At 39.5% G+C, this 20,317-nt stretch overlaps 1 protein-coding gene across 8 annotated transcripts in view; it reads right to left on the minus strand.

Annotated features, from left to right (window-relative positions):
- Positions 1 to 20,317, minus strand: part of Bruce (BIR repeat containing ubiquitin-conjugating enzyme) — a 231,818-nt gene that overhangs the window by 163,548 nt on the left and 47,953 nt on the right. For all 8 annotated transcript variants that reach the window (XM_070101002.1, XM_070101006.1, XM_070101005.1 and 5 more), the window contains exons 11-15: positions 20,204 to 20,291; positions 19,582 to 19,713; positions 16,294 to 16,429; positions 5,610 to 5,754; positions 393 to 655 (exon numbers count right to left, since the gene is read on the minus strand). In XM_070101002.1, coding sequence (XP_069957103.1) covers positions 393 to 655; positions 5,610 to 5,754; positions 16,294 to 16,429; positions 19,582 to 19,713; positions 20,204 to 20,291 — 764 coding nt within the window. The remainder of the gene's footprint in view (positions 1 to 392; positions 656 to 5,609; positions 5,755 to 16,293; positions 16,430 to 19,581; positions 19,714 to 20,203; positions 20,292 to 20,317) is intronic.

Below are 20,317 nucleotides of genomic sequence, written 5' to 3' on the forward strand. Positions count from 1 at the left end.
TCCCACCAAGACAAAGTGACCTAAAAAGAAAAACAAAAGTTTCTCTTTTTAAATTTAGTAATATATACAGAAGGGGTTACTAGCCCCTTGCTCCCACTTTTACAATGTATTGCCAGTAAATAGTCATTATGAAGTGTTCAAGAAAGAGCTGGACAAGTTTCTTTAGAAAATACCTGATCATGACTATGCTAGCAAGCAAACTGAAAGTAGCAACAGCCTGGTTGGTCAGGTCATCATTAGGGAAGCATGGTCTCAGACTGAGCTGCAGGGGGTAAGAAAAATCCTCACATACTGACAAAAGATACATGAAGGGTGACAGCACAACATTAAAAGTATTATAACGATTTTTATGTCAGAATTCTTCCCTGTGAATAAATACAAGTAATACATACATGCTGTTGTTGCTGTGATTGTTGCTGCTGTGTCTGTTGCTGCTGTTGTGTCTGCTGTTGAGGCAATTTCGTGGGCAAAGCTTTTATGTGAACAAGGTAAGTTCTGCTGCGGCAGGCAAGTAAGCTAGGCGATGTAAGCGTTATATTAGCCCCCTGGCCAGACAAGTCAATACAGCGGTTGACTGTCACTGGACCACAGAGTATCTCAGCATTGTGGGTATACTGGAACTCCTTTGTCAACACTGGATTTTCTGGACTCTCTTCTGCAAGGAACAAATTTTTTTAAGTTTTATTACATCCAGTCAAGAACAATGAAGCAAGACAAGTTATGAATAAACAGGATGGTAACTAGGACAACAAGTTGATGAGTGAGTATAGTATAAACATGTGTAATGCTGAGCAAGCCTACAATTTATATGAACTAACTCTCAGAATTTACCTTCATCAAGTCTGAGATTTCAAAAAGATTAATTCTAAGCAAAACGATATCTAAAATACAAGCTTGAATGTACAGGCGATAATGTTATATATTTTACGGGTACTATTACATCTATTACTGTCTAGCTTCAACTCAGGTGAAAAAATATAGCAGGTAGTGGTCTATACTGCTGGTAAAAATTGCACAGCATATACTCAAGACCAATATTAAAATCTACAGAGACTTCACTTTTCAAATTACTCGCAGTACAAACATCAATACAAGAACAAATACTACCTGCAAAAAAATGCATTTTTAAAATGCAGACTGTGTTGAAATACAGTGCTGTACTTGACAAATCAAGGAAGAAGTTTGACAAACTATTGTACAGCTTTTATATACAACTGAGAAAAAGTAAATTACATCTGGTTAAAAAATTTTGTGCCTTTATGTAAAATAAAGCATTAGCTCAAGCAAGTCTAGTTTGCTGGATTTGAATTTTGGAGGTGGAAAGTACAATGCCTGCACTCTCAAGTATGGATGGGGATACTGCAATTCAGGCCATTTGAACTGTGATGTTCACACACTTCTAGTATGAGAACTACAGAACAAACAATGGTGAACATTTCCTTGTTTGGGTCATCCTACTTTGGTGAGAAGTAACTAATGTGGTAGAAACAAAATTGATATAAACAGAGCATAATAATGTACATTTTGTTACAGGGAACAGCAAAGCAGCTCATTCATCATGGTAGTGGTAATATTATTGAAAAAAAGCAAAATATAGTCTTGCTTTATTATTAAAACAATGACTAATGATTCATCATCAAATACACTGGACTCATGGGTTGATTAACATACTCACTGGAGAAGCCAGAGATAGGTATGAAAAAATATAATTGAGAGGAAATAATGTACTTTACAATTTCTACAGACTGCATCTTAATGAATTCCTACATAAGGCTGATAAATTAGCCAAAATACCTTAAGAGCCTGAGTAGATTTATAACCCAATAAGATAACACGAACATAGATAAGCATGAATAAATAGGATAGACGAGAGACTCAAACCACGGCCCCAAAACTGACAGGTTCATCGAGCCTCATGTCCATCTGTGTTTATTCATCGGCAGTCATTTATTACAACTTTAATCTGAGTTTATAGATAAGCATATTTACAGACCAAATTGCAGTGAACAGACTGACTTGTTTTTATTAGCTTAAGCCTGGTGCAGGCATATTTGGCATTTATTCTTTAAATGCAGTCAGTTTTGTCATCACTTCCTTGACCACTTGGTGCTTCACTGTCCATTTATTCATACCAGTGATAAGAAAATACCCGAAATTCTGAGAAATATTCAAAATTTGCTTTTTAACCCGTAAACGGTCCAAGCAGATCTACGTTCACATGCGTAGTGCTCCAAAATTAGATCTACGTTTTTTTTTACATATTTTCAATAACAAAAAAAAACGTACATCAAAGTTTTTTTACACGTTTTCAAATGCAAAAAAAAAAGATGATCTACTTTTTTTACATACTATCAAATGTTGAAAAAACGTATACAGTGGTCCCTCGTTTTTCGTAGTTAATCCGTTCCTGGAGTTGCTACTATTAACGAAATCTACGATTTACAAATCAATTTTCCCCATAAGAAATAATGTAAATACAATTAATCCGTTCCTGACACCCAGAAGTATTAAAACAAAAAAATTTTTTACACGAAATATACATGTAGTACATAAACAATACAATGGGAAATGATGAATGAAACATTAACAGCATAATACTTACCTTTATTGGAGATTCTTCTTAGTGTATGGGAGACTGGAGGAGGAGAGAGATTGGATTGTTTATAGTTTGGAAGGGGAATCCTCTTCCATCAACACCTCAGGTACCATTTGCTTTTCTGGGGTTGCTTCTCTTCTCTGTTTCTTAATGCCACTAGGACCACCTTGAGAGTCATGGAGTCCTGTCTCACAAAATAACTGTGGAGAGAGCTCTGTTTCTGGCATCTCTTTAACACTTCCCTAAAATGGCCCAAGACTGTCACTATACATGTTGTCAACATGGCTTGCAACAACCTTGTCAGGGTGATGTTTCTCCATAAAGCTTTCCATCTTACCCCACTTAGCAAAAATCTCTCTAATTTCTAAAGAAGGCACCATCTTCCATCTCTCTTCCTCCTCCTCTGCAGCAAGATTCTGAGCTGCGATCTGTTGCTGTTCCTGCTGAAGCTCTTGCAGCTCCTCAGTGGTGAGCTCTTCGTTGTGGTCTTCCACCAATTCTTCCACATCCTCCAAACTCACATCCAACCCCATGGAACTCCCCAGTGCCACAATTGATTTAACAACAGACATAGGCTCATCAGGGTCAGTCCCAAACCCTTCAAAATCCCTCTTGTCGACACAATCTGGCCAAAATTTTCTCCAGGCAGAGTTCAAAGTCCTGGTAGTCACTCTCTCCCAAGCCATACCTATAAGGGTTATACAATGGAGGATGCTGAAGTGTTCTCTCCAAAATTCCCTTAGGGTCAAGTGAGTGTCTGTGGTCACAGTCAAGCACCTGTGAAACATTGCTTTGGTGTATTATTATTATTATCACACTGGCCGATTCCCACCAAGGCAGGGTGGCCCGAAAAAGAAAAACTTTCACCATCATTCACTCCATCACTGTCTTGCCAGAAGGGTGCTTTACACTACAGTTTTTAAACTGCAACATTAACACCCCTCCTTCAGAGTGCAGGCACTGTACTTCCCATCTCCAGGACTCAAGTCCGGCCTGCCGGTTTCCCTGAATCCCTTCATAAATGTTACTTTGCTCACACTCCACTTTGGTGTAGAGTTTTTTAAAGTTTGCAATGACCTGATGGTCCATGGGCTGGAGGAGAGGAGTGGTATTCAGGGGCAAGAACTTTACTGTGATGAACCCAAACTCCTTGAAAATTAGGTCATCCAATTTTGGAGGATGAGCAGGTGCATTGTCCATTACTAGCAGGCACTTGAGATCCAATTTCTTTTCCAGGAGATACTCCTTCACACTAGGGCCAAACACTTCATTGAACCACTCTACAAAAATTTCCCTCGTGACCCATGCCTTACTATTAGATTTCCAAAGCACACACAATTTACTCTTCATAACATTGTTTTTCCTGAACACTCTGGGATTTTCAGAATGGTACACTAGTAATGGCTTCACTTTGAAATCCCCACTAGCATTAGCACAGAACATTAGCGTCAGCCTGTCTTTCATAGGCTTGTGTCCTGGCATTGCCTTTTCCTCCTGTGTAATGAAGGTCCTCTTTGGCATTTTCTTCCAAAAGAGGCCTGTTTCGTCACAATTGAACACTTGTTCAGGTTTCAGTCCTTCAGCCTCTATGTACTCCTTGAATTCATGCACATATTTTTCAGCCGCTTTGTTGTCCGAACTGGCAGCCTCACCATGCCTTACCACTCTGTGTATGCCAGTACGGTTCTTAAATCTCTCAAACCAACCTTTGCTGGCCTTAAATTCACTCATATCACCACTATTTTCAGGCAATTTCTTTACCAGATCGTTGTGCAACTGCCTAGCCTTTTCACAAATAATCGAAGTCATAAGAGTATCTCCTGCTAATTGTTTCTCATTTATCCACACCAATAATAACTTCTCAACCTCTTCGAGTACTGGTGATCTCATTTTTGTCAGCATAGTTACTCCCTTTGCAACAACAGCATCCTTGATTTCCTTTTCTTGGCCACTATGGAACATATGGTTGTGTAGGGTTTCTTATACATCCTGGCCAGTTCGGCCGCACTTGTACCACTTTCATATTGTTCAATGATGTTTTTCTTAAATTCAATCGTATTTCTCACCTTCTTTACCACAGGCTTGGCACTAGGAGCTTTCTTTGGAGCCATGGTAGCTTATTTAGTACTTGCAAGCACTAAAATAAATGGAATATTATGAAATATTTTGCTGGAGCACGTGAGGGGACCTTCACTCACTGGTAAACAATGCCAGACTGGCTGCCACCCCGGCTCACGCCATGGGTACGCGTCCCGGACGAACTACTACTCACGAGTCAACCTATGAAAAGCGAGCCCATGTTTATACGAAAATATCCCTATGATTTCCGAAATCTATGATTGCCGAGAACTACGAAAAGCGAGGGACCACTGTATATACGTTTGGACCGTTTACAGGTTAACAGATAACAATGACCAGCTTTTAAAAATTTAAGAGCCAAAGGAATTTTTGTTAGCAATTTTAGAACCAGTTTCCTAGACCTTTGCATCTACATGCTTTCGAGCTACTGTCCACAGGATGGATATGGGGCACAAACAATTAAAATTTTAAAAAATTATACAGACTATTGGTCTCACAATACATGACTACTTAATTATGAAAAAAATTCTTTTTGAGAGGAAGGGGATATATGTAATTCGAGTATAACATTTCAACCATACTTACTTTCTATTACGGAAAACTGACAGCGAGATAGAACTTGAATGATTGTGTTCATGTGGTCAATGACAGTGAGACAGAACCTTAATGACTGTGTTCATGTGGTTATTGAATATGTGATGATGATACTAGGTTACAGCCAAACACTAGTGAAAGAGTTATGTTCTTACTGCAACTGAAGGCCTACTAATGGAGGTGTGTGCCTCTGATGCTGGTAGAAAGTAAGTGTGTAATCTTTGATATACCTTTGATGAGCTTCAAGAGTCTTTCTACTCATGGAGCCCAGCTGTGAGCCAGGCTCCAGGCAAGATTTAATGATGTCTTAAAACAAAATTATTAACAGAACAACCTTTACCTAGAACATCATCTGGGATGTTAGATGTTGACGGGGTGTGAATGTGTGAAGGGGACCCACTACCGCCAGTGCTTGAGGATGTGCTGCTACCCTGTGGTGCTGTCTGTCGGCGAGGTGTTGCTAAATTCTGACGTAACAAAGTTACCTGAAAATAAAATAATACTTCCCTAAGATATACATAATAACCAAATTTATCAGGTTATGTTACTATGTATTTGGAGAGGAGCTGTGTATTTAACAATATTTTCTTATAAACATACAGTGGACCCCCGGTTAACGATATTTTTTCACTCCAGAAGTATGTTCAGGTGCCAGTACTGACTGAATTTGTTCCCATAAGAAATATTGTGAAGTAGATTAGTCCATTTCAGACCCCCAAACATACACGTACAAACGCACTTACATAAATACACTTACATAATTGGTCGCATTCGGAGGTAATCGTTATGCGGGGGTCCACTGTACATGGAAACACTGTAAACTGTATGTTTGGAAGCATCAAATCCCAAAGGGCAAATTAAAACATTTGTCCCATCACCCCAATGATCAACCCCATGCAACATTATCTACGATAGTTAAGAGTTAAGAATAAATAATTTGCTGTTTTTCTGTGCTAAAATTACTAAGAAATGCGAGTCAACACTCCAGAGATCTGAAGAGATAGCCTTTAAGTTATACAATTAAAGTGTTTAAAAGCTCATGTTGTTCCAGTACCATACTGAGATATTCATGTTGTTCCAGTACCATACTGAGATATTCATGTTGTTCCAGTACCATACTGAGATATTCATGTTGTTCCAGTACCATACTGAGATATTCATGTTGTTCCAGTACCATACTGAGATATTCTTGTTGTTCCAGTACCATACTGAGATATTCATGTTGTTCCAGTACCAAACTGAGATATTCATGTTGTTCCAGTACCATACTGAGATATTCATGTTGTTCCAGTACCATACTGAGATATTCATGTTGTTCCAGTACCATACTGAGATATTCATGTTGTTCCAGTACCATACTGAGATATTCATGTTGTTCCAGTACCAAACTGAGATATTCATGTTGTTCCAGTACCATACTGAGATTTTCATTATTTATTTTATTTATTATCACACCGGCCGATTCCCACCAAGGCAGGGTGGCCCGAAAAAGAAAAACTTTCACCATCATTCACTCCATCACTGTCTTGCCAGAAGGGTGCTTTACACTACAGTTTTTAAACTGCAACATTAACACCCCTCCTTCAGAGTGCAGGCACTGTACTTCCCATCTCCAGGACTCAAGTCCGGCCTGCCGGTTTCCCTGAATCCCTTCATAAATGTTACTTTGCTCACACTCCAACAGCACGTCAAGTATTAAAAACCATTTGTCTCCATTCACTCCTATCAAACACGCTCACGCATGCCTGCTGGAAGTCCAAGCCCCTCGCACACAAAACCTCCTTTACCCCCTCCCTCCAACCCTTCCTAGGCCGACCCCTACCCCGCCTTCCTTCCACTACAGACTGATACACTCTTGAAGTCATTCTGTTTCGCTCCATTCTCTCTACATGTCCGAACCACCTCAACAACCCTTCCTCAGCCCTCTGGACAACAGTTTTGGTAATCCCGCACCTCCTCCTAACTTCCAAACTACGAATTCTCTGCATTATATTCACACCACACATTGCCCTCAGACATGACATCTCCACTGCCTCCAGCCTTCTCCTCGCTGCAACATTCATCACCCACGCTTCACACCCATATAAGAGCGTTGGTAAAACTATACTCTCATACATTCCCCTCTTTGCCTCCAAGGACAAAGTTCTTTGTCTCCACAGACTCCTAAGTGCACCACTCACTCTTTTTCCCTCATCAATTCTATGATTCACCTCATCTTTCATAGACCCATCCGCTGACACGTCCACTCCCAAATATCTGAATACGTTCACCTCCTCCATACTCTCTCCCTCCAATCTGATATTCAATCTTTCATCACCTAATCTTTTTGTTATCCTCATAACCTTACTCTTTCCTGTATTCACCTTTAATTTTCTTCTTTTGCACACCCTACCAAATTCATCCACCAATCTCTGCAACTTCTCTTCAGAATCTCCCAAGAGCACAGTGTCATCGGCAAAGAGCAGCTGTGACAACTCCCACTTTGTGTGTGATTCTTTATCTTTTAACTCCACGCCTCTTGCCAATATATATATACGTATATATATATGCATGTGCGTGTCCGTGAAGTGTGACCAAAGTGTAAGTAGGAGTAGCAAGACATCCCTGTTATCTAGCGTGTTTATGAGACAGAAAAAGAAACCAGCAATCCTACCATCATGCAAAACAGTTACAGGTTTCTGTTTCACAGTCATCTGGCAGGACGGTAGTACTTCCCTGGGTGGTTGCTGTCTACCAACCTACTACCAACCTACATGAAATACCAAAATAAAACAATAAAGTCATTACAAAAATGTTTTGTTGATATTCAGTAGCAAAGTTCGACTTACGACCATTTCGACTTACGACCGGTTTCTCGGAACCGAACTCGGTCGTAAGTCGGATGGTAGGTGTATATAGCATTACCAAAGGGATGATATTTGAAGTCATATTTTTAAATGATTATAAATATATCATGGCATTGTACAATGCCTGCACTTTAAAGGAGGGGTTTGGGATATTGGCAGTTTGGAGGGATATGTTGTGTATCTTTATACGTATATGCTTCTAAACTGTTGTATTCTGAGCACCTCTGCAAAAGCAGTGATAATGTGTGAGTGTGGTGAAAGTGTTGAATGATGATGAATGTATTTTCTTTTTGGGGATTTTCTTTCTTTTTTGGGTCACCCTGCCTCGGTGGGAGACGACCAACTTGTTGAAAAAAAAAAAAAAAAAAATATCACTAGTAATAGCTCATTATGAGCATAACCAAATTCAACACCAAAATACTCACACTATATACTATAGTACACTAGCTTCGTTTTGAATAAATTTTCTCAAAATGACCTGTGTGTGAATGAACACCATCCGAAAAATACAATTAGAAAGATTTTATGCATCTTCAACATTTTATAAGGTCAATATAATGAATGCAGGCAGTGTATGCTCTCTACATATTTTATGGCCACATTTTGCAAGCCTTACCCAGGGCTTAGTGAGCCAGAGTATAAAAGGCCTTGAGAGAAAATATAATTAGTGGGTGAGTGAGACATGCAACAGTTGGATAACTTTATTGTTGAAATGTTTCACCTACACGGTAGGTTTCTTCATTCAAATATAGAGTATAAGCTGAAGGCAGCAAAAGTGACGAGGTAAAGATAATGCGTCTTATTCATTAACTTGTCAATATTTTACACCATTTTCAACAATATATTAATCAACTTAACATCTCTTGATGGAAAGGTTATTGCTACCTAGCATGAAAGTCCTGCAATTGTGAGAGAATCTTTTTTTTCTTTTTTTTTACACAAAGGCTGTCTCCCATCAAGGCACAATGACCCAAAGAAGAAATCACATTCACTCAATCTCCACTTATACATTACACAAAATACATTTGATTTTCCTTCTTAGGTAGGTTTGTCAGAAAACAGGACAATGTTTCCTGACATGTGTCTTAGTCATATGATAACCCGGAGGTAAGTTTTTGGTTATCTGATTGAGGCCTTCCATTATCTTACCCCTCCACCCCTTAAACCCTTTGAGTGTCAAGACCCCCTGCTTGCAAACTTGCTCAGTGTCAAAAAATTTAAGAAAAAAGAAAACTATTTTTTCTTATGAAATGACAGAATCTTTTTCTGAAGATAATAAAACCAAAAGTTCAAAATTTAATGGAAAACTTACAGAATTACGCTCTTGTGAAGTTAGTAGTCTCGGTGATATTTACACATTGGAAATTTCGTCCACTTTTAGCCCTATTTTGGGTCAATTCCTTTGATCCACTTGACCAAACTCAGTTATTTTGCTAGAACTCCTTTTATTCTATCAACTGAGTACAAGAAACTGCCCATTTACCTTTCAACTACACAGAAAAAAGGATAAAAAATTACTAATTTGGCTAATTTTACACAAAATTCAAGAAAGGCAAATTTCAAAATAGGGGCCAGAATAAACAATGCAGACATTCCTGGCACTAAAATAATATTTTCTTTGTTCATTAGTCACGTCTTCAGGCCCCTCTTATATTATGCCTGCTTTTCGTTTTGAATTTTTATTCACACAAAAAATAAGTGATTTACTGTTATTCAGATTACTACATACAATGGTCCCTCGACCAACGATGGCATCGTATAACGTTAAATCCGACTAGCGATACATTTTAACGCAAACATTTTGCCTCGACTAGCGCTAAAAAACTCGACCAACCCGATTCGTTCCATTCGAGACACGTCCATATGTGACCTGAGCACGCCTCACTTGTCCCGTGGGTGCCAGTGTTTACAAGCCAGCCACCGCGGTCGCATCCAAACATACAATCGGAACATTTCAAATTATCACAGCGTTTTTAGTGATTGCACCTGCAAAATAAGTCACCACGGGCCCCAAGAAAGCTTCTAGTGCCAACCCTACAGCAAAAAGGGTGAGAATCACTATGGATATGAAGAAAGATATCATTGCTAAGTATGAAAGTGGAATGCATGTCTCCGAGCTGGCCAGGTTGTACACAAAACCCCAATCAACCATCGCTACTATTGTGGCCAAGAAAACGGCAATCAAGGAAGCTGTTCTTGCCAAAGGTACAACTACGTTTTCGAAACTGAGATCGCAAGTAATAGAAGATGTTGAGAGACTGTTATTAGTGTGGATAAACGAAAAACAGATAGCAGGAGATAGCATCTCTCAAGCGATCGTATGTGAAAAGGCTAGGAAGTTGCATGACGATTTAATTAAAAAAATGCCTGCAACTAGTGGTGATGCGAGTGAATTTAAGGCCAGCAAAGGTTGGTTTGAGAGATTTAAGAATCGTTGTGGCATACATAGTGTGATAAGGCATGGCGAGGCTGTCAGTTCGGACCACAAAGCGGCTGAAAAATATGTGCAGGAATTCAATGAGTACATAGACAGTGAAGGACTGAAACCTGAACAAGTGTTTAATTGTGACGAAACAGGCCTGTTTTGAAAGAAAATGCCAAACAGGACCTACAATACTCAGGAGGAAAAGGCACTCCCAGGACATAAGCCTATGAAAGACAGGCTTACTCTGTTGATGTGTGCTAATGCTAGTGGTGATTGCAAAGTGAAGCCTTTATTGGTGTATCACTCAAACTCCCAGTGTTCAGGAAAAACAATGTCCTCAAGGCTAATTTGTGTGTGATGTGGAGGGCAAACAGTAAGGCATGGGTCACTAGGGACTTTTTCTATGACCGGTTACACCATGCATTTGCCCCCACTGTGAAAATTGGGCCTTAAGTGCCTCCTGGTATTAGACAATGTTCCTGGTCATCCTTCAGACTTGGCAGAGCGACTATCTGGGGACATAAGCTTCATCAAGGTCAAGTTTTTGCCTCCTAATACCACTCCTCTCCTGCAGCCCATGGACCAGCAGGTCATTGCAAACTTCAAAAAACTCTACACAAAAGCTGTTTGAAAGGTGCTTTGTAGTGACCTCAGAAACTCAATTGAATCTAAGAGAGTTTTGGAGAGATCACTTTAGCATCCTCAATTGTGTAAACATTATAGGTAAGGCTTGGGAGGAAGTGACTAAGAGGACCTTGAACTCTGCTTGGAAGAAACTGTGGTCAGAATGTGTAGACAAAAGGGATTTTGAAGGGTTTGAGGCTAACCCTGAGAATCCTATGCCAGTTGTGGAATCAATTGTGGCATTGGGGAAGTCCTTGGGGTTGGAGGTTAGTGTGGAGGATGTGGAAGAGTTGGTGGAAGAGGACAATGAAGAACTAACCACTGATGAGCTACAAGATCATCTTCAACAGCAAGAGGCTAGACCTGAGGAAACTGCTCCGGAGGAGGGGATAGAGAAATTGAAGAAGTTGTCTACTTCAAAGATTAAGGAAATGTGTGCAATGTGGCTTAAAGTGCAAACCTTTTTTGATGAAAATCACCCTCACACAGCTATTGCAAGCCGTGCTGGTGACTATTACACTGACAATGTTGTGAAACACTTTAGGAATGTCATAAAGGAACGGGAGGTACAGGCCTCTATGGACAGATATGTTGTGCGACAAAAGTCAAGTGACTCTCAAGCTGGTCCTAGTGGCATTAAAAGAAGAAGGGAAGTAACCCCGGAAAAGAACTTGCCACCTCAAGTCCTAATGGAAGGGGAGTCCCCTTCTAAACACTAACACCATCCACACTCTCCCCTCCTCCCATCCCATCAATCATCACCAGATCTTCAATAAAGGTAAGTGTCATGTAATTGTGCATGTCTTCTTCAGTTTGTGTGTATTAAAATTAATATTTCATGTGGTAAAAAAAATTTTTTCAATACTTTCGGGTGTCAGGAACGGATTAATTTGATTTCCATTATTTCTTATGGGGAAAATTAACTCGACTATCAATGAGCTCTCAGGAACGGATTAATATCATTGGTCGAGGGTTCACTGTAATTATAAAGCCTCTCCTCACTTAGTGACATATGTACTCGTTTACTGATGACTCAAACTTAAGATGGGCTCTCTGACCAATATGTATACCTATATAATGTAAATTAGAGCTGATTTCCTCTATTCTGTTTACAGCCTCTCCTCACTTAACAAGAGTGTTCCATTCCTGAGACCATGTCGTTAAACGAATTCGTCACTAAGTGAGGAGCACACTGTAATAGTAGTGAGTTTGTGTCAACTGGCTTTGATATGGTTTTAATGTCACCTTTTGCCATTTATAACATTTCTGGTATATTTTTAAATGTTTATACAGTAGTGTACTGTATATTGAAAAAAATAGAATAGAGGAAATCAGCTCTAATACACATTATTTGGGTATGAACACTGGTCAGCAAGCCTCTCGTAAGTCTGAGGCATCAGTAAATGCGTACGTCGCTAAGTGAGGAGAGGCTGTACAGTGGACCCCCGGTTATCGGCCAGTTTGGTTATCAGCCAACTCGGCTATCGGCGGGTTTTTCGGCGCCCGGTTATCGGCGGTTTTGGACGCGTCCATCCGCTGGCTGGGGCAGCTTGCGCTTCAGTTTGCCTTTGTCTCTCGGTGGCTGAGGAAGCTTCTGCTCATACATCCAAACATTTCACTTGTTTACCTTTGTTTTTAGTGGTTTTTCTTGCAGTGCAACTGAAATGAGTAACCATGGCTCCAAAGAAAGTTCCTAGTAAAGTTCCTGTTGTAAAGAAAGTGAGAAACACCATAGAATTTAAGCCTGAAGTGATCGAAAAGTTTGAGAGTGGTATGAAGGTGATGGAACTTGCCAGGATGTACAGCAAGAATAAATCAACAATTACATCCATCCTGTCAAAGAAAGAACAAATCAAAGACACTAATGTTGCAAAAGGAGTAGCTTTTCTAACTAAACAAAGGACACCGATGATGGAAGAGATGGAAAAGCTATTATTATTGTGGATTAAGGAAAAAAAATTAGTGGGAGACAGTGTAGTGGAGTCTACTATTTGTGAGAAGGCAAAGCAGTTGCATGAGTATCTTCCAAAGAAAATGCCTGGAACAAGTGCTGCAGTTTGTGAATTTAGGGCCAGCAAAGGATGGTTTGATAGATTTAAGAAGCATAGTGGCATACACAGTGTTGCAAGGCATGGTGAGGCTGCAAACTCTGACAAATGTGCAGCTGAACAGTATGTTCACGAATTCCAGGACTATATAAAGGCTGAAGGATTCGAACCCCAACAAGTTTTCAATTGTGACGAAACAGGCCTGTTTTGGAAGAAAATGCCAACGAGGACCTACATTACCCAGGAGGAAAAGGCACTCCCAGGACACAAGCCTATGAAAGACAGGCTTACTCTTTTGTTGTGTGGTAATGCTGGTGGTTATTTCAAAGTGAAGCCTTTTTCTTGTGTTTCACTCAGAAAATCCCAGTGTGTTTAAGAAAAACAATGTCATTCAAAATCACCTCTATTTCTGTAATATATCTTCCAGTCTATCACAAGAGATGAAGAAAACGAGAACAGAACCATAAATAGGATATGAAAATAGACCACAAAGTCGCAGTTTTAAACCGAAAACACGGTCGCAGTGTTTTCTCATTATGCACTGCTTGCTGCAGGATTTTTTGTATACTGCGCACACCGACCATACAGACCCATTCTCTCATATGTAAGCCTACCAGTTTTCTCCTGCAAGATTTGAAGCCGCCAGAATTTGGCAGTTTTACGGGACCAACACTGACTTCAAAGCCGTAATTTTACAGGACTGACATCAAAGGGGTTAAAGGTTGTGGTTATGATTATAACCATAAGATACTTCCCAGAACACTTTACTCTTGAACTTTCAAAACAATCTACAGATCCTTAAGAAAAATGCTCAGTTTCTTAAAATATGGTAATCTGAGGCCCTACTTATGACCAAATAAGTGTCAAATGGTATTCACTCTACATGTATAGCTTTCAAGATTACTTGACGAGCACAATTTTTCATACATTCATGAAATCTAACCACAAACCACTCATATGCAAAGGCATGTAGTAAATATCAAACCACTGAAGAACAGTATTTGGTCATGTGCAACTGATAAATGCAACGTCCTGTCAAGCTGAGCAGTTACTGTCAAAATGTCAAAGAACAGAAATCCAACCTCAAGAAAACATTTATTGGAACTAAAAAAATCTTCTGTGCCAAGCAATTTTTGTTTTCAACACGCCGGCCGCTTCCCACTAAGGCAGGGTGACCCAAACAGAAAGAAAAACCCAAAAAGAATGAAAAAACTTTCACCATCACTCATACGTAATCACTGTCTTTGCAGAGGCACTCAGATACGACAGTTTAGATGTCTCTCCAAACTGCCAATATCCTAAACCCCTTCCTTAACCCTTTGACTATTTTGGTCGTATATATATGTCTTACAAGCCAGTGTTTCGGATGTACAGTATATATACTCAATAATTCTAGCGGCTTCAAATCAGCAGGAGAAAGCTGGTAGGCCCACATGTGAGAGAATGAGTCTGTGTGGTCAGCGTGCACCACATAAAAAAAAAATCCTGCAGCATGCAGTGCATAATGAGAAAAAAAAAAAACTGACTTTTTTTTTGATTAAAACGTCAACTTTGAGGTGTATTTTCGTATAGTATTTATCGGTGTATTCTCGTTTTCATGGTCTCACGTGATAAAATGATAAACATATTACAGAAATAGAGATGATTTTGATAAGTTTCACGATGAAAACAACCTTGAAATTGAGCTCAAAGTAGCAGAAATGCTTGATTTTTACCAATGTTCAGGAGTAAGCAAATCACACCACACGTCCAATACACATCAACTGGGGAGTCTAATATTCTTTCACTAGTGCACTGATATTATTTATACCATTTTTACAATAATGCAGTAGTCTGCATAACAGTAAATTTTGTATTTTTTGTATGAATAAAAAATCAAAATAGAAAGCAATAGTAATATAAGAAGGGCCTAGAGACATGACTAACGAACAGAGGATATGTTATTTTAGTGCCAAGAATGTCTACATTGTTTATTCTGGACCCTATTTTGAAATTGGCATCTTTTTTAATTTGCCTGAAATTGGCCAAATTGCCAATTTCTGACCACTTTATTGGGTAGTTCACATCGGTAAATGAGCAGTTTCTTGTACTCAGTTGATAGAAAAAATGGAGTTCTAAAGAAATAGCTATGAGTTTGGTCAACTGGAACAACGGAATTGGCTAAAAACAGGGCTCAAAGTTGGCAAAATCGCCGATGCATATATGTCGCCGAGACAACTTCATGGGAGCCTAATTCCCTGAGTTTTCGACCAAATTTCTTACTTTTGGTGTCATTACCATCGGGAAAAGATTCTCCATCATTTCCTAAGAATTTTTTTTTTTTTTTTTTTCTAAAAATTTTTCGACATAGAATGACAGTTTCATAAAGGGGTTTGCAACAGTCAAAGGGTTAAAGTGCAGGCATTGTACTTCCTATTTCCAGGACTCAAGTCCAGCTAACCAGTTTCCCTGAATCCCTTCACAAAATATTACCCTGTTCACACTCCAACAGCTTGTCAAGTCCCAAAAACCATTTGTCTCCATTCACTCCTATCTAACATGCTCACGCACGCTTACTGAGCATGTCTGAAGTAATTCAGAAGCTCTGATGATAAGAATTACTATTACTATTACTTTCACAAAAGAGTACTGAGCCTATATGTGATGAGTGGAAACAATTTGTCCAATAAAGATTAAAAAGGCACAACACTGAAACTGAAATAAAACACAAATAACCTGCACATAGGAGACAAACTTATGATGACATTTCGGTCCAACTTGGGCCATTAACTAGTTAATGGTCTAGATCAGACCAAAACGTCATCTAAAGTTTCGTTCTCCTATGTGTGGGTTATCTGTGTATTATTCCAGTCAAGGTATTCTGCTTTTAACTAGTTAATGGTCCATGTCAGATCGAAACATAATCGTAAGTTTCATTCCCCTATTTGTAGGTCATTTGTTTATTATGAATTAGTCCAATGCTCAAAGGACAAGTTGCCATCCTAGAATTTACCACAGCACCAATCATACACCTTTATCACAGATGATTTTTCTTATTTTTAAGTAACAAACTGATATAACAACACAAAGGTAGTGACTAACCTGTAACAGAGGTAATGGGGTAGGTGGTCCAGGTATAAAGTTGAGCTTGAGGTCAATGTGACCAACTTGAACTGAACCAACTCCACTTGCTCCAGCTGGCAACAACAATTCAAACAAGTGTTCATCCCATGTTGAACTGCAATGGAAGCAATGATATGTGTCATCTGAGGAATTTTAACTTACCAAACTTTATGATTATATTAATGCTTAAACTACCCTACAAATTTAGTCATTATGGTGGCTGAATTCACTTTACAAGTACAGGAGGGACCTTCTTATACAGCAAAACCTTTTCGGTGTTCCATGATTTTGTTGGCTTCAAACAGAGCCATTGTTCATTATGTTCCACCCACTGGCAAATGTCACTGGTGGGTGGAACAATAGCTCAACTGAAAGCCAATGAAAACACTTGAACACCAAAAATAGCTGCTGTATATGCAAGGCACTCCTGTATTACAGAGGATATGATTAACCAGAATTTAATGCACAATCATCTGCTAACTTTCATACTTTTTTTTTATTAACATATTGGCCAATATCCCACTGAGGCAGTGTGACCCCCAAAGACAACAGTACGTCAGTATCACTTAATTCCTAGCTGCCTTTTCATAGGACAGGGCATTACAGTCCTTCACTAACTATCCAACTTCACTCTCTCTCTCAAATTACAAATTACAGACACTGCATTTCCCTTTTCCAAAGTTCAAGTTTGGCTAATTGCTGTCTATTAATGCATTCCTAGGTTTTACTGTACTCATAGTACAATCACATATCAAATCCTACAGATCACTAACACTGATCTACAACACTCACATTTGTCACCTAGACAGTCACCTCATACTTCTTTATGTCTCTCTCACTCTCCTCCATCATTTCCTGAGATGTCTTCCACATCTTCCCTCCACACCAATTTTTAATTTAAACATTCTGGCCCTCTCCCACCGAGGCAGGGAGATCCGAAAAAGAAAAATTTTCATCACCTTTCATGCTATCACTGTCTCGCCAGAGGCAGGCAGATACAACAGTTCAGATATCCCTCCAAGCAGCAAATACTCCCAACCCTCATTCAGAGTGCATGTACTATACTTATACAGTGGACCCCCGAGTTTCGTGATTAATCCGTTCCAGAGAGCCTGCCGAAAGTCAAAATTCACGAAACTCGAAACCACTTTCCCCATAAGAAATACAGTGGACCCCCGCTTTACGATCAGCTCCCAATGCGACCAATTATGTAAGTGTATTTATGTAAGTGCATTTGTACGTGTATGTTTGTGGGTCTGAAATGGACTAATCTAATTCACAATATTCCTTATGGAAACAAATTCGTTCAGTAATGGCACCTGAACATACTTCTGGAATTAAATAATATCGTAAGCCGGGGGTCCACTGTAATGGAAATAAAATTAATCCGTTCCACACACCCAAAAATATTAAAATAAAATATTTTTTTCAAATTAAATAAAGATTTACATACTCAAAACAATCAGAAATCAAGTACATGCATATAAAAAATAATAACATTACACTTACCTTTACTGAAGACTTCTGGGTGGATGGAAGACGGGAGGAGGGTATAGGAGGAAGGTGTACACTATTGTTTGGAAGGAGAATCTCCTTCCATTAGGACTTCAGGTAGCAAGTCCTTTTCTGGGGTTATTTCGCTTCTTCTTTTAATGCCACTGGGAACAACTTGAGTCACTGGACCCCTGTCGCACAAAATATCTATCCAGAGAGGTCTGTTTCTGGCATTTCTTTATGATTTGCCTGAAGTAGGACAAGGTTTTGTCACTGAACATGTTGCAGATATGGCTTGTTTCAGCTTGGTTAGGGTGATACTTTTCAACAAAACTTTGCAACTCATTCCACTTTGAATACTGGGTGGGTCATTGGGCTAATCGGGAGGGGGGGAGGGGTCATTGGTCTAATCCGTGGGGGGAGGGACATGGACCTGCTCTGCATGGGTCAGTAGGCCTGTTGCAGTGTTCCTTCTTTCTTATGTTCTTAATCACCAAAGAAGGCACCTCCTTCACTCTCTTTTCCTCCTCCTCTGAAGCAAGTTCCTCAGCTGTGGTCTGATGCTTTTCCAGTTGAAACTCTTGCAGTTCGTCAGTGGTTAGCTCTTCCCTGTGGTCCTCCACCATCTCTTCCACATCCCCGTCACTCACCTCCAACCCCATGGACTTGCCCAATTCCACAACACCTTCCACAACAGGCAGAGGGTCGACAGGGTCAGGGTCTGCCTCAAACCCTTCAAAATCCCTCTGGATCGTGTTCTTCGCTTTCTTTACCAAAGGGCTTGCACTAGCTTTCCTTGGGCCCATGGTGACTTATTTAGCAGTTGCAATCACAAAAACAATGGATTATTACGTATGAACCCGCGGGGTGATGGTCACGTGTTGGTAAACAATGGCACACTGAGCGTGAATGGCGTGGGTGACTGGCTTTGTGTGCGCAGTGACGGGCGGACGGGTACCGGACGGTCGCCGAATCATGAGTCTAATCACGAAACTCGAGGCCAAATTTTGCCGAAAGTCGATGCTGCCAAAACTTGGGGGTCCACTGTAATCTCGAGGACCCATGTCTGGCTAACTGTTTTCCCTGAATCTCTTCACAAAATGTCACCTTACTCACAGATTTATATGCCATCATAATAGACCATCCCTGTTCCATCCTGTGCACAAAAGCAAACCATCTCCATCCCTTTTCCAGTTTTAAATTACACCTTTCAAGCCTACACAATCTCTAATTTTTGCATTCTTAATTTTTTTTTTTTAGCTCAATGGCTGCCTTTCATAAAGGCAGGGTGACCAAAAGAAGAAAACACATTCACCATCATTCATTCAAGTGCAATCTTTCCAGAAGTGCAGTGACATCACAATAACATTACCCTCAACACTTAGAATTTTCCTTATGTAGGGTAATAATCAAGTGATTCAAACTGAGTTCTGACATTTGGGTGTCACCAACCTGCTCTTTGCCACAACATTTAAAACCCATGCTTTACACCCAAACATAAGAACTGCTATACTGTACATCCAAATACTGTTACTACTACCTTATTCTTTGTACATTATATGTATTTTAGCACTGCCAATTGCAAGTTTATTCTCCCCACTTATGTTGCAAAACTTATTTATTATGAATATTAACTTTTTCAAAATGCAACAGACTAACAAACTACATACATAAAGATAGTTACATTGCCCACCAATGCAAAAAATAACCTTCACATTCATACAAGTCGTTCACACAAGGAAAACTAAATAAATGTTAATGAATAATGTTGACCTGTCTGCCTCCAGCCGCCAGGTGCGGGTTGTATCCATATCCTCAGCATGTTGTTGGAGGTGCTGGGGGTTACGGCGCTGCTTCTGAGCTTGGATGATCTCGGACCAGCAAGGGGGTACAGTTGCCACAAATCTAACGAAATTAAACAATTTCTTAACCGGTGCAATGAAAAAAAAAAAAAGTAAAAGTAATGAATATAATACAGTATTGAAAAATTCACTGGCATGTAATCTACAAAAGCAATGAGGTATCTGCCTTGAAAACTAAAATTTATAAAAAGGTGTTAAATACTGAAAAATAAAACACTATTAAAAGTGTGAATGCCACAAATATACACTAACTGATGTGAAGTAATGTTGAAGATCCACTTCCTATATACATACTGAAGACCTATTCCTAAAAATGGCCATTCAAGGTTAAACCATCAAAATGGAACAAAATTTTTCATTTTATGAGCAAACAAAGGTACCCTAAGTTCTTAAGACATACCCAAAATATGGTCCAGAAACAAGTCAACAGAAAGGAGAATAATTAAAGACAAGGAGGATAAAATGAAAGGATTTCTACCACAGATAACAAAAAAGAGGAGATACAACCTAGGTAACAATACACTGTAACTTACTTTGGGCATCCTGTCTGAAACTGAGTAAGCTCTACACACTTGTCCAGCACCTCTTCTGACAAACCTTGGTTCACCAATAGCTCACCAGCTGAAACAGTTCATTATTTAGTGAGA

The sequence above is a fragment of the Cherax quadricarinatus genome, chromosome 75, assembly GCF_038502225.1.
Source record: "Cherax quadricarinatus isolate ZL_2023a chromosome 75, ASM3850222v1, whole genome shotgun sequence".
NCBI classification, from domain to species: domain Eukaryota; kingdom Metazoa; phylum Arthropoda; class Malacostraca; order Decapoda; family Parastacidae; genus Cherax; species Cherax quadricarinatus.